Source organism: Equus caballus, chromosome 20 (genome assembly GCF_041296265.1).
Source record: "Equus caballus isolate H_3958 breed thoroughbred chromosome 20, TB-T2T, whole genome shotgun sequence".
NCBI lineage: Eukaryota > Metazoa > Chordata > Mammalia > Perissodactyla > Equidae > Equus > Equus caballus.
In genome coordinates, this window is record NC_091703.1 from 24,009,891 (window position 1) to 24,022,940 (window position 13,050).

Genomic DNA, 13,050 nt, shown 5'->3' on the forward strand with positions numbered 1-13,050 from the left:
TTGAAAATATATTTAACCTCATTAGTAATAAATAATTAAAATGTCAATTAAACCTATAACAAGATACCATTTTCACCTACCAAATGGGCAAAAATTTTAAAAATAAATAAAAAGTAGGCCCTAAAAGTGAATGTTTCCAAATCTGAAGGTGTTTATGAAGAAATTTCAATGAAACATGAGCAAGGAAGGATATTAACCTTTCCTCGGTCACATATGTCCTGCTTGTTTTGCTTTCTCATTTGTTTCTGGGCCAAGCGGATTCAGCTTAGCAGTGCCAGGCCCGAAGGGATTTGCCAAGCCTGGTCAGGAAATTGATCACATACAAGGAGACTGAGCATGTAAGAATATATATTGAGGGGCCGGCCCCGTGGTGGAGTGGTTAAGTTCATGCACTCTGCTTCCGCGGCCCAGGGTTTCGCCAGTTCAGATCCCCGGTGCGGACATGGCACCACTCATCAAGCCATGTTGAGGAGGCATCCCACATGCCACAACTAGAAGGACCCACAGCTAAATTATGCAACTATGTACCAGGGGGATTTGGGGAGAAAAAGGAAAAATAAACTCATTAAAAAATAATAATAATATATATTGAAAATAATGGAGATTTGTCACCATGGGAGAAAGAAGTTACAGATATGGACACAGAGAAGGCTAGAATAAATCTTGTGGTGATGGATTGGAATTGGAGATATTTTTGTGTGAACTCACGGTTTTAAATAGGTAGATAGACACAAAAGCCAACTTGAAGCCAAATCTGGGACAATTTGAGCATCAAGATAAATGATAGTAATGTAACATAAACCACTGAATAACGTAGGAATCCATGAATGTATACTGATATAAATGAATATATAAATGAAGAAGAAGGAAAAGCTATGCGTTACAGCAGAATGTCAACCAATAAATGTAAAAGGGATGATGGAATCAGATAAACACAATTTGGCAACCATCATAATCATTATTTCAGGAAAGAACTCTCAATGGATGCTAAAACTAGTGGGTAAAAGTTTGATGAGAAACAAGATACTTATATACCCTTAATATATCTCCCCACAAAATATTTACTTACTAATTTGAAAGTAGAAAATACTTATTAACTTTCCAGTATAAAAATGTGGCAGACACCATCTTAACCAAGGGATACAAATTATATCACTAGGACTTCTGCTTCCAGGAAGATGGAGTAGATGTATTTTTCCCTATTCTTCTTGCTAAGTACAACTAAAAACCTAGGAAATTGTACATAAAAGGAACATAAGACTACTTACAGGTGGAGATAAGTAAGCAAACTGGCCAGGGGACTCGAGACCTCAGGAATAACACTGTGGTGAGTTCTCTGGGTTTCTTTTTACCTATGTCCCAAACTGGATACTGAAAAAGCCAGCCACATAGAAACCCCAATGGGCACAAACCAAAAAAGCCCCAACCAAAGTCTCCTCTTGCTAGCAACAGGACCAGGAAAGGGGCAGCCTAGCAAGACAGAAAACTTCTAGGCCATAACCTCTACTCCAACCAAACATCACAGAAAAAACTGTGGCTCCACCCTTACCCGCCCCCCTCCCCACCAGCTAAGGCCAAATGGGGAGCCTAGACTTCCCCCCTCACCAGACTACAATGAGATGCCCCAACATCATCCTCCAGCCGCTACCCGGGAGTGCTGTCAGAGAAAGCCACGGAGGGAGCAGACTTTCACCCCCGATGTCCGGGCCCCCACCCCTACCCTTCAGGGTCAGTGGAGACCATGAGGAGAGCCTGGACATCCAATCCCAACTGGCAGCAATCAAGTGCCTCTCCCCATCCCCACTGGGGTGGTGTGAGAAGAGGCCCAGAGGAGATCAGGATGTTCACCACCACCAAGCAATAAGAAGCCACCCCTGCCCTCTGAGATCAGTAGAGGCCATGGTGAGCAGCAGTAAGGAGGAACTCCCACCCCTCGCACCAGGGAGGCATGAGTGGAGGCCTAGTGTGGAACCTTGACTTCTACCCACAGTTGGCAGCTAGGAGGTGAGGTCTCTCCCACCCCTTCCCCTACTGGAGTGGTATCAGAAGAAGCCAACTAAAACAGGAGATTTAAATAAGGTCCAGAGTTTCATAACCTAATACTTTAAATGTTCAGATTTCAACCAAAGATCACTCATCACACCAAGAACCAGGAAGATCTCAAATAAAAAAGACAATCGACAGATGCCAACATGGAGGGGGCAGAAATTTTAGAATTGTCTGACAAATGTTTTAAAGCAGCCATCAGAAAAATGCTTCAAATAATTATAAACACACTTGAATCGAACCAAAAAGAAAAAATAGAAAGTTGTGGCAAAGAAATAGAAGATATAAAGAAGAACCAAGTGGAAATTTCAGAACTGAAAAATACAATTGCTGAAATAAAAGTTAACATCACTAAAAATGGTACAAGTTGACATTGTAAGCCTTCTGACATCATGCAATGAGAAAAATATAGCATCACTTTGATGTTCTATGATATTTCTGTCAAAAAATAACCTTTCGGGTAATCTATTATGAGGAACCATCAGACGAAACCAAATTAAGATGCATTCTACAGAGTCACTGGACAGTATTTTTCCAAAATATCAAGGTCATTAAGGACAAGGTAGGTCTGAAGAACTGTTCCAGGTTGGAGGAGATCAGAGGGAACTGACAACTACACACAAACACATGATCCTGGATTGGTCCTAGAACCATAAAGATTATCATTGAGACAACTGGTGAAATTTGAATGAGGCCTGAGGATTGAGTGATAGTGTTATTTCAATGTTGATTTCCTGATGGTGATTATTCTACTGTCGTTATATAGGAGTGTCCTCGTTTTTAGGAAATACACAATGATGTGTTAAAGGCTAATGAGCACCACACCAGCAACTAACTCTCAAATGGTTCAGGGAAAAAAAATCACTATCCATAAATAGTGGATAAAAAGACAAACATGATAAGTGGTCAGCAACTGGGGAAACTGGGTAAAGGGTATATACGAATTATTTGTCTAATTTTTTCAACTTTTCTATGTATTTTATATTATTTCAAAATAAAAAGTTAGAATAAGGAATTGGTTAAATAAATTATGGTACATTCTGGATAACAGAAAAATATGTGATTGTTAAAATTATTCTGAAGATCTCTATTGACATGGAAACGTCTCTGACATAGTAAAGGAAAAAAAGCAAGTTACAAAATAGTGTGTAAAATGTCATCATTTTTTGGAAAAAAGAAAGTGCTAATAAATGCAGAGAAAACGCCAAAAGTGAAATAACACAAAATGTTAACATTGGTTTTCTCAGAGAATTTTTTTTTTTTTTTAACAAATTGAGATTCTATTAGTTTTATCACCAGAAAAGACAAAACCTATTCTCTGGGTGGGGAGGGAGGGGTAGGGAGAGGGGACAGCAACCAACCAAGTAACTACCATTGCCCTGATTTCATGGTTAACGTACCACATTCTGTTTATTCTCATAGAAAGAAAGTAAATTTCAGGGCAATGATGACAACCAATCTGAGGTCAGCTTGGTTCTTACAGTTCTTATAAACTAATAAACTGATTTTCTCAGCTTTATGCATGTATCCCAGGGCCAAGAAAACTCAGATCCTGAGTGTGCAGATCTGGCCGAGATATTGCCAGCTTGTGGGGATCTGTCCACCCTGCCAGCTAGCATCCTTCAGCCCACTTCCCTCTGTATGACTTCACCAAACTATACCAATGAATGGAGGTCACCAAATAGCAGGTTTTAGGAGGGAGAAAGAGAACTGCAAAGATTCCCGCAGACAGAAAATAAATCAGAGGTAAAGTGATCCCTATCTGTCTTCATAAGTTAAAGGGGAAGTGTGAGTACTCAGGAAACTCGGTCATTGCCAATGACGACATCAGAATTTGGGTTAGGATCAACACTGAGGGGAAGAATCAGTGTCCATATGATGAACTTTAAATTAATGACACAAGCTTGAATACCTCTAGTAGAAAATCACTCTCCACACGCTGAGGATTGATTGTTCGAATGATGAATTAGGCAGATTCTCACTTCCCTTCCTCTTTCCTGCCTACATTCTATCAGGGTCAGTGAAGATGACAATCAAACATAAATGATGTTTGTTCCCAGAGGGCTTGTTAAATTGGCGAGTCAGGAAGTTGAAACTAATGACTAAAAGTGGTTTGGGGATATAATAGATTTCAGTTATTTTACCATCTTGCTTTCCATACTGGATTATCAAGTAATAATTTGTATTATCTAGTAATACAAATTAATTAAATCAAAATTAATAATTTGGGTTATCTAATAATAATTTGATCCAATTGCGATGTCATGAAGGAATGTTAACTATTCTTATCAAATATAAATACTTAATAAGTATTGTGATCACAAAGTATCATTTAACTATAGAACTGGTGTATCGGGCCAGAATGGGTTCAATTACTTTGAGGATGGGTAAAGGTAAGCCATCAAAGAGTCCGACCAAGACAGCAGGAGAAGTTGGAAGGAGCATCTCAAAGCATGCTTCTGAATAAATACTTCCTTCTTGTGATGGTGCAATTTGTATACAACACACAGAGACAAGAAGTGAAAAGTAAATCTTTTATCTCAGGGATGACCTCTCTTTAAAAAAACGAAAAAGATGTACCACTTAAAAAAATTCTTTCCAATACTTTTTCAACTTATGATTCATATCATTACAATATTTCAATTGTTTAAATTATGCATATAAGATGTTCAAGGAGCACTGGAGGGGACATTAATCTTTAAACCCAAAATATTAATGTTTTATGAACACATAAAAATGACTCAAAATTCACATTTAAGTATCTATCAGGACCTTTATTTGCCAGCTACAGAAGAAAGTTAATGCACAAGGAATAAAAGAAAAAAAATAGATTTTATACCTCTTTGTAGTTAACACTCCCATCTTGAAGGTGGAGAAATTCCAGAGCTCTGTGTCCTGAGAGAAATAAATACATAAAGCAATTAAGTCCAACTATAACTGAAAACAGAACTTACCAGAGATCATTTTAAAAGGAAAATATATAATGGTGTGGTTGTAACTGTCAAGGAAGTGGGACATGAAAATTAAGTGCACTCACTTGTAATCTCCATTTGCATGATTAGAATCATGCAATATTTATATTATAATACCAATCCAATTTGCATAGTGATTTAAAGTTTCTGCTTAACTAGCTCTATGACCTAGGGTAAGTTACTTAACCTCTCTAGAGCCTCGGTTCCCTTCTATGGAAAACTGAGTAAATAATACCCACCTTACGGAAGTGTTGATAAAATCACAGAAAGTAAATGATAAGTGACAAGCACAATGGCTGACACATGCTAGGAGATTAATAAACAGAAGTTATCACCATCATGTTTTGCCTCAATAATCCATTGAGGGAGATTCTAGGAAAAACCTAAGCAGGAAATACAATACAGGGCCTAAACTATGGACTGAATCAATGAGCCTAAAAAGTGTTTTCATTATTGGACCACGTTAGAAAGACAAACAAAACCTCAGAAGGCCACCTGCTCCACCCACACGCCCACATACACACACACAGACATACCCACATCCTGAATCATCTTAGAATCACCAGAAAAGCATTCTTTATGGAGACATATTCAAAGGTGATACCTTATTTCTAGTGTAAATCACATCCAATTTTTTAATTCATACAACAACAAAAAAATACAGCTACTACTATAAGCATTAATACCTGATTTGACAAGTTCACAGCCCACTCAAATAACCTGCATGTGGGGTTTCAGTAATTTATAAACCCAAATCACTGAATGAGGCCAATTCTAATTAACTAACTCACATTTATGTAACTCACATATATATAGGCCCTCTATAAGAAGTGAAAATGTGAACTAAGATATTTATAAAATCATCTAAATTATTAGTAAATAAATGTTGGAATTGTAGGGTTTTTTAATAAAAATCCTAAAAATCTGTGCAGATTAGGAGTTACCTTCAATTATGTTCACATACACGTTATATAATATATATTAATGCTATATTAAAGATATATGTTTAATATGTATTAACCTATTAGGAACTTTGGCACCCACTGAAGGAAAGCAGTTATCTAGTTTTATTAAAATTTCAGATTTCATCTGTCTTGTAAACGTTTAAACTCTAAGGATTAAAAACTTGAATATTTCCATTTGTTTGTTCTTCAGCCAACTTACATTAACATTTTCAATTTCATACAACTTAGAGTTGGAAGGTACTTTAGAATTCATCAAAAAGTTCAACCCCCTCATTTTACAGAAGAGGAATTGAGAGAGGAAGTGAATCGCTCAGAGTCACAGATCTATTTTTGGCAGAGCTGGTGTTAGAACCTAAGATTCTCTTTTCCACTGTTTCCTGACTCCCTTTTAGCAATAAATGTTTTTTGGAAAGAACACTGGACTAGCTAGCTGTCAGGACACATAACTAGGCCAGGCCACTGATAAGTTAGCTGTGAAACTCTCTAAGATCAATTTCCTCATATGTAAAATAAAGGGACGGGACTCTGTGACCTCTACTGCACCTCCAAATGGTAAAATTCTGATAAGGTTCTTGCCCACCAGAACTCAATATCTAGGTCTATTTTGCATGAATACATTTTCATATTTTCTTTGTAATCTTGTCTGTTTTGCACCTTCTAGAGATGGCATAGTTATATTGTTATTGTTTTTGTCTAAACTAAAGAAAACCCAGACATGAGGTAGGTCTGAAACTAATCTGAAAATTGCTGTAGGATATAATCATATCTAATTATATTACAAGTTGACTCACAATTTCCACAAGCTAAAAGATATTACAAATACACTTCACATAAGAACCAAATCTTTGTGCTACCGTTCACCTGGATCCAGATAACTCTGCCTTTGCCCCTGAACCTGTGGGCAGTACTGTGCCGGCCTCCCCGACTCCTGTCTTCATTCTGGGCACCTCTAATGCCAGTGACCACTCAAACGCCCTTACTTCCTTGTCCTCCCTGAAGTCAACTACCTTTAAAGCCACTTGACTCAGGGGACCCACTCCTGTGGCTACACATGGCTCTTTAGATAAACTTGGGAATGTGAAACAACGAAAAGAAATTCCTCACTCCTATCATAGACCACCCATCTTTCTCCTCCCCCATTGTGTCAGTTCTTCTGCTTCAGTGGTAACCTCTAGTTTGTCCAGCTCCGATTTCCCCAGCCAGAGAAACAGCAGGGGACCCTAGGATCAAAGATGTGTCAGTTCTCCAGCTTCCCACCCCTCCACTGAACCCACCCCCACCATCCCCAACCCTGGACAACTCCAGTCGTGCCTTTCTCCTCTCCGCTGCCCCACTGCTCAGTGCAGTGGGGGAACTCATTAGCAATACACCTAATAATGTCTTTTGACAGATTTTAGTGTCCTTATCACCACAACAAGCTGCCAGCACTTACCTATTTCTATGTGTGTTGAAACGCCACATGCTGAACCTCTAGGGCAGAGAGAGCCCAGTGCAATCAGCAGGGCCGACCAGAACCTGAAAGCAGACATGGCTGTCATTACTCACTGCTCCTACGGTGACGGCAAACGCCAGAGCTGCTGCCGCCCCGAGAGCAAGAGCCAGGCTCAGACCCACTGCTTTCCCTCCAAGCAGGTCACTGACTCGGCAAGTGAAGCCTCACTTCAAAATAATATCATTTTCCAGTAAAGTCAACTGTTTAACTACTGTTTAACTTCACCAGAACAGTAAACAAACTCCACCTGGGAGAGAAAAAAGCGATAAATTGAAATCTAAAGGCCTCTAGGTGGAAGCATTGCCATCTTCAGACCGAGATTTCCTCTGGATTTCTTTTCAACATGAAATTTGCATGAAGACACAAGCAAAGGTGTCTCCAAATCTTTGCTTTCTTACAAAAAGACCCACCTGTCTAATATTAATAGTCAATATACTAGACGGCCTCACCTTACAAGGGCTGATGGCTCGTGCATCCTTTCCACACACGCATTTATCAGGTGGCCTTGCTTCCTTGGCCTCCAAAGCTGCAAGTGCTTTTATGACGATCAGCTGCAACCAGCTTCCCTTTCAGTATTTGGCAACAGATACTGACACTTGTGTGAGATTACACAAGAGCAGCCACTTCTGGTCTCTCTACCCTGGCTGTTCGTGTAGAGTTTATCCAGAGCCTGTTGCCTGATCGGATTCCTGCAGCCCAAGCAAAGATGCTGATTCCATCTGGCTGGTGGGGATGGTGGGGAGGATTTCAAACCAAGAAACAAGGACTCAGAAAATCAGAATATACGTCTTATGAAGTATCTAATTGATAGCGCTTAATCCATGGGAAAAATTAAGTTCAGCTCTTCATGGAAATGATGGTGATCTTAAAGCTCGAATCACGCATCTTCCAGATTGAAAGCAAGAAAGGAGATCCTAAAAGAGTGGGAGGAAATGGTATTTATTCTCAGGTTAGCCCAATGGAAGAGAAGAATAGGAGAAGATGGAATGATTTGAGACCTTTAGGTATCTGCCAAGTGTCACCTGTAACCTTAACTCAGCCACCTGCAAAGCCCCAAGGAAAGGAACCCCCAGCTCTCCCTCTCCAGAGGGCGGCAGGCCCAGCTGCTCCTGACTGCTTTTAGGCCAGAGGCCACAAACTCATGTGTTTTGTTTGGCTAACAGAGTGTTTTATAAACTTAGGCCAACTTCTTTTGAATGGGAAAATCCTCACAGAAATCTAGATATCTAGCTCTCTTTAAAAAAACAAACAAGGCGAACCTCCTGAACTGACATTCCCATGTGATATGACAACCAGCTGGCGCCGAGGAGCCAGCTGCCCCCTAGACAGAGCGTGCCTCCCCGTGTCCTCCAGGCCCCACCATCCACACAGTGTGTTCAGATTGCCACGCCCCTTCTGGCCCCCAGAGGCCGTGCAGTTTGCCTCCCCCTCACTGTGGGCCTTCCAAAGCCTGCAGGTGGGGTGGTGGCAGTTATAGCTTCGGGCTTTTGTAAGCACAGAACGTGCAGGAGTAGTCACTCAATGGTAACAGTAAGAGGGTTGCAGAGTCAACAGGGAAAATCAATGCTGCCTAGAAACGATATCCAACCAGACTTAAACGAACCCATCCAAAAAGCACCAAGGAAGGAAATGGGTTCAGCAACTAAGCAATACTAATCCCAAATTTCTCATTATGTATTTTTTTGTGTTTTAGGTTCAGAATGACTTAATTTTATGCATATAATAAAACAGAATAATAGGGAATTATTTGCTTAAGGAGGATAGTGTGATGTTATGAATATGGGCTTTATGTGACAATACTGCCTGAATTTTTATGAAGTTTGTAGTATTTTTATAACTGTGAAAACATCAAAGACTTTTAAAAGAAAATGAAAATATAGCTCGCAATATTAAGAAAACTACTTTACAAATAATAAGCGTATAGAATTATTTTTCTTTCCACCCCACCTCCCTTTCCTAATATGGGTGGCTTTGTTATAAATGAGACAGCATGATTCTACCACTTAGAGCTTTTCTGGAAATAAACACACAAGTTGAGAAGAAAATATGCAGCTACATTAAAAGGACAGGGCTCATACTTGAGGGCTGTGGGGCCTCAGGGTTCGTTTGGATCCCTGTTCTGCTACAGTCTACCTGGGTGACCTTGGGCAAGTCACTAAAAATTTCTTTGCTTCAGTTTCTTTACCTATAAAATTATCCATAAAAATAGGGATAATAATAGTGGCCACCTTATAGGGCTGTTGTTAAGATCAGAGGAATAAATACATGTAAAGTGCTTAGAAAAGAGACTGGTGTACAGTAAGTGTTCAATGCATGTTGATTATTATCATTCAAGAGAAATTTTCCCTTTCCAAAAGAGTCACCTTAGATTTCTATTAACTATTTTCATTACTGAATTTTAAAAGATTTAAAAATATTTTTATACTCGGGTATTCAGTAATAGATCTTTTATAACAATTTAGATATGTGTATAAAGCAAAATTGGGTTGAGTTTTTGAAGTGAAAGTGGGTCTTCTTAGGTGCATAAATGAGATGCAATTTTTGTTTATTGATTTATTTATTTTTGCTGAGGAAGATTTTCCCTGAGCTAACATCCGATGCCAATCTTCCTCTTTTTTTTTGTATGTGAGCCACTGCCACAGCATGGCTACTGACAGATGGGTGGTGTAGGTTCACACCAGGAACTGAACCCAGACCCCAAAGCACAGCATGCTGAACTTGACCCATAGGCCACCAGGGGCAGACCCAAGATACAATTGTAATACAATTGAGATAAAGCAGAATTTCAGCTCACTTTTATAAAAGTCTAATATGTGGCTATCATCATAGTGCCCTTGGAGAAAATGGGGGAGAGGATGGAGAAAGGTGAGAATCAGGAGGTGCTGGTGCCCAGGACAAGGGCAGGCTAAGGAGAAAGGGAGAAATGGTCCCTGTCACCTAGTGGTCTTGTCCTCCAAGTCCCTGGTAAGCACACCCAGCCAGGCTCTGGGGGGAACCAGGGCAGCCTAGAAGACAGGAGCCAGGAAGGAATTGTTCCCACTCTGAATGGGGCCTTACAGAGGGCACAAGAGAGGGAAGAGACGGGGCGGGCGACATCATGAATTTCCTAGGCTGGAGGCATTTTTGCCTTTATGGGCCCCTTCCTTCATAAAAATAAAATCATTACATCTGCATTGGTATAAATATTAATATACTTATATTCAAGCTAAAAGTTCACTTTTTTCTTCTGATTTTATAAGCTAAACATTTTTGTGTGCCCCTAAAAGTACTGTGGGCCCCTTGTATCTACTGTGTCCAATGGAGAAGTCAGCTGGGAAGGGGAGTGGGCACCGTTTGAAACAGGACTTTAAAAAGATAAGCAGATTAATTTTGGATCAAGAGAGGCAGCCACAGTCGACTTCACTCTTCTGGGCCTCGGTTTTCTCGACAGAACTATTTCCACCAAGCCGGTAGAAATCAACTTTCAGTAAAGCTCCCTCTACAGGCAGCAGGTGGAAATACGCCAGCTCCCCAGTCGCGAGTGTGATACCCACTGGCAGACACCACCCTATCAGGACTTCCCTCTCCTCCCAATTCCTTCAGTAGGATACAGAACGGAGTGAATTCACTCCTTCTAATCCAAAAGGCTAAACTCCACTGTTCCCACTTCTGTCAGATCTGACGGACTCAAGGCTGGGTCACGCAGACTCAGCCAAAAACAAAATCAAAATCTAAAGCAGTGCCTCGGCATTTTGCAAATGAAAGTCCAATGCCCTAGAAAAAGGTGAAGAGCCCACAGTCTCCGGGAAAAGCCAGCAAGAGACTCTCAACTCAGTAGGAATGGAGAAGGGGAGATATGTTGAAACTAGTCATCCTAAATCAGGGCATAGACGTGGGCTTCATTTGAACCCACAAATTCCGAGTACGGGGCTGCTATTTTTATTTTTATCCTCATTAAAGTCGAAGCTTCTTTGCTGCTTCCGGAGTTTTAGGCCCAAGACTAATTACGATTATACTTTGGTCGATTCGACTCTGACAAATGGTCTCCTTGACTAGTTGGCGGCCTAACTTTAATCTTACTAGTGGCTTGAACTAGGCCAGCTAGCATGACTTTGAACGTCGTACTGAATTTAATGCAGCAACTGTCCTGAGCGTTATGCTTATCTCAACAAACCGATGGGGTAGGTATTGTTCCATTTTTAAACAAGAGGACTCAGGTTTAGTAATTTGTAGAAGGTCATACAGCTTGTGAACGACAGACTCTGAGTTTAGAACCAAGCCTTTTTGTCTCCAAAGGCGCCGTTACAGATCAGGGGCACCCGTGCTCCCAAAGAAGGAAGAGAACACCTAGACCCACACCCAGAAAAGCATCGAGGAAGAACGCTGAGCTACACTTCAGCCCCTCAGAGAACCCTCACCCCAAACCCTAAGTGCGCAGAAGCCGCGGCGATGAAGAAATGTGATCATGCCCTTAGCATCGGGGCAGCCACCAGCCCATTCATAGACCAAGCGCAAATCCCAGCGGCGGGGGATGCCCGTTTAGGGGAATGATGTGGGGAAGGGAGCAGTTCTCCTGCAGCGGTTGGCGGAGTATGGAATAGTTGCAGACAAATGAGCACCCGAGAGGGGGTAAGGCGACGGCAGCCCGCAGGTGCAACTCCAGGCGAGCCTTCCCATCCCCGGCCCCAACCCTCCCCGCGCTGGGGGCACGTCCCGTCGGCGCAGCGGTGCAGCGCAAAGGTCGCGGGGAGAGGGCGCTGCTCGCGTCTCTGCAGCTTTTGGCCAGCATCCGCCGCCGCCTCGCTCCTCTCGCTGCCCGCGAGCGACCCCTGTCCTCGGAGGAGGGCGCTCTCTTGCCTGCTTCTTGCTTCCGTCGCTGCCTCCCCGGCCATGGCGACCTGCCTGCGGCTGCGGCGCTGTCAGGCTCCGCGCCTCCCGCCCGCGTCTCCGGGCCGCGGCCTCTGCCCGGTGCCCGTCGCGCGGCCCGCGCCCGGCCGGGCCTCGCTCCGCGGCTACGCCGGGGCCCCGGCGGGCCTTCCCGCGGCGCTGCTGCGCACAGATGGCTTCGTGGGCGGCCGCTGGCTCCCGGCCTCCGCCACCTTCCCCGTGCACGACCCGGCCAGCGGCGCCAGCCTGGGCATGGTGGCCGACTGCGGGGCGTCCGAGGCCCGCGCCGCGGTGCGCGCCGCCTACGAGGCTTTCTGCAGCTGGAGGGGGGTCTCGGCCAAGGTGAGTGCGCCCCGTGTCCAGGGGGCTCTGCCCCACAGGGAAAGCTGCTGCGTCGCCTCCCCCTCTCCTCATTTCTGCGGGATACACCGTGCGGAAAATCAGAGAAACAAGAAACGGGATGATCAACAAATAAGTTTGGAGCGTCGGCTTTGTGCCAAGCACTGTGCCAGGCGCTGGGTACACGGCCCTGCCCTCAAGCCTCATAATATGTCCGGTGGGGCGGGCAGAACGGGAGCACGTAATTACAAGCGAGCCGAGTGTACAGTGAACAAATAGAGGGTCCTGACGGCTCGTGGCGGGGGGGGGGGGGGGGGGGGGGGGGGTGCGGTCAGGGAAGGTAAGAGAACACGTGGCTCTCCAGAGCATC

General features: G+C 42.9%; 2 protein-coding genes across 6 annotated transcripts in view; one reads left to right on the forward strand and one right to left on the reverse strand.

The window, feature by feature from the left end:
* Nucleotides 1-8,389, reverse strand: part of GPLD1 (glycosylphosphatidylinositol specific phospholipase D1) — a 50,494-nt gene extending 42,105 nt beyond the window's left edge. Inside the window, exons 1-3 of one of the 5 annotated variants that reach the window (XM_014734216.3) lie at nt 7,925-8,389; nt 7,416-7,498; nt 4,886-4,941 (exon numbers count right to left, since the gene is read on the reverse strand). In XM_014734216.3, the coding sequence (XP_014589702.2) occupies nt 4,886-4,941; nt 7,416-7,498; nt 7,925-7,950 (165 nt within the window). In that variant the 5' untranslated portion in view covers nt 7,951-8,389. Of the gene's footprint in view, nt 1-4,885; nt 4,942-7,415; nt 7,748-7,924 lie in introns of those variants that run through there. The other 4 variants (XM_014734215.3, XM_070244148.1, XM_001497536.5 and 1 more) reach the window with 4 other exon arrangements.
* A 3,661-nt stretch (nt 8,390-12,050) lies between these two features.
* ALDH5A1 (aldehyde dehydrogenase 5 family member A1) overlaps nt 12,051-13,050 on the forward strand; it is a 32,356-nt gene continuing 31,356 nt past the window's right edge. Inside the window, exon 1 of the mRNA XM_023624523.2 lies at nt 12,051-12,683. Coding sequence (XP_023480291.2) covers nt 12,066-12,683 — 618 coding nt within the window. The 5' untranslated portion in view covers nt 12,051-12,065. The remainder of the gene's footprint in view (nt 12,684-13,050) is intronic.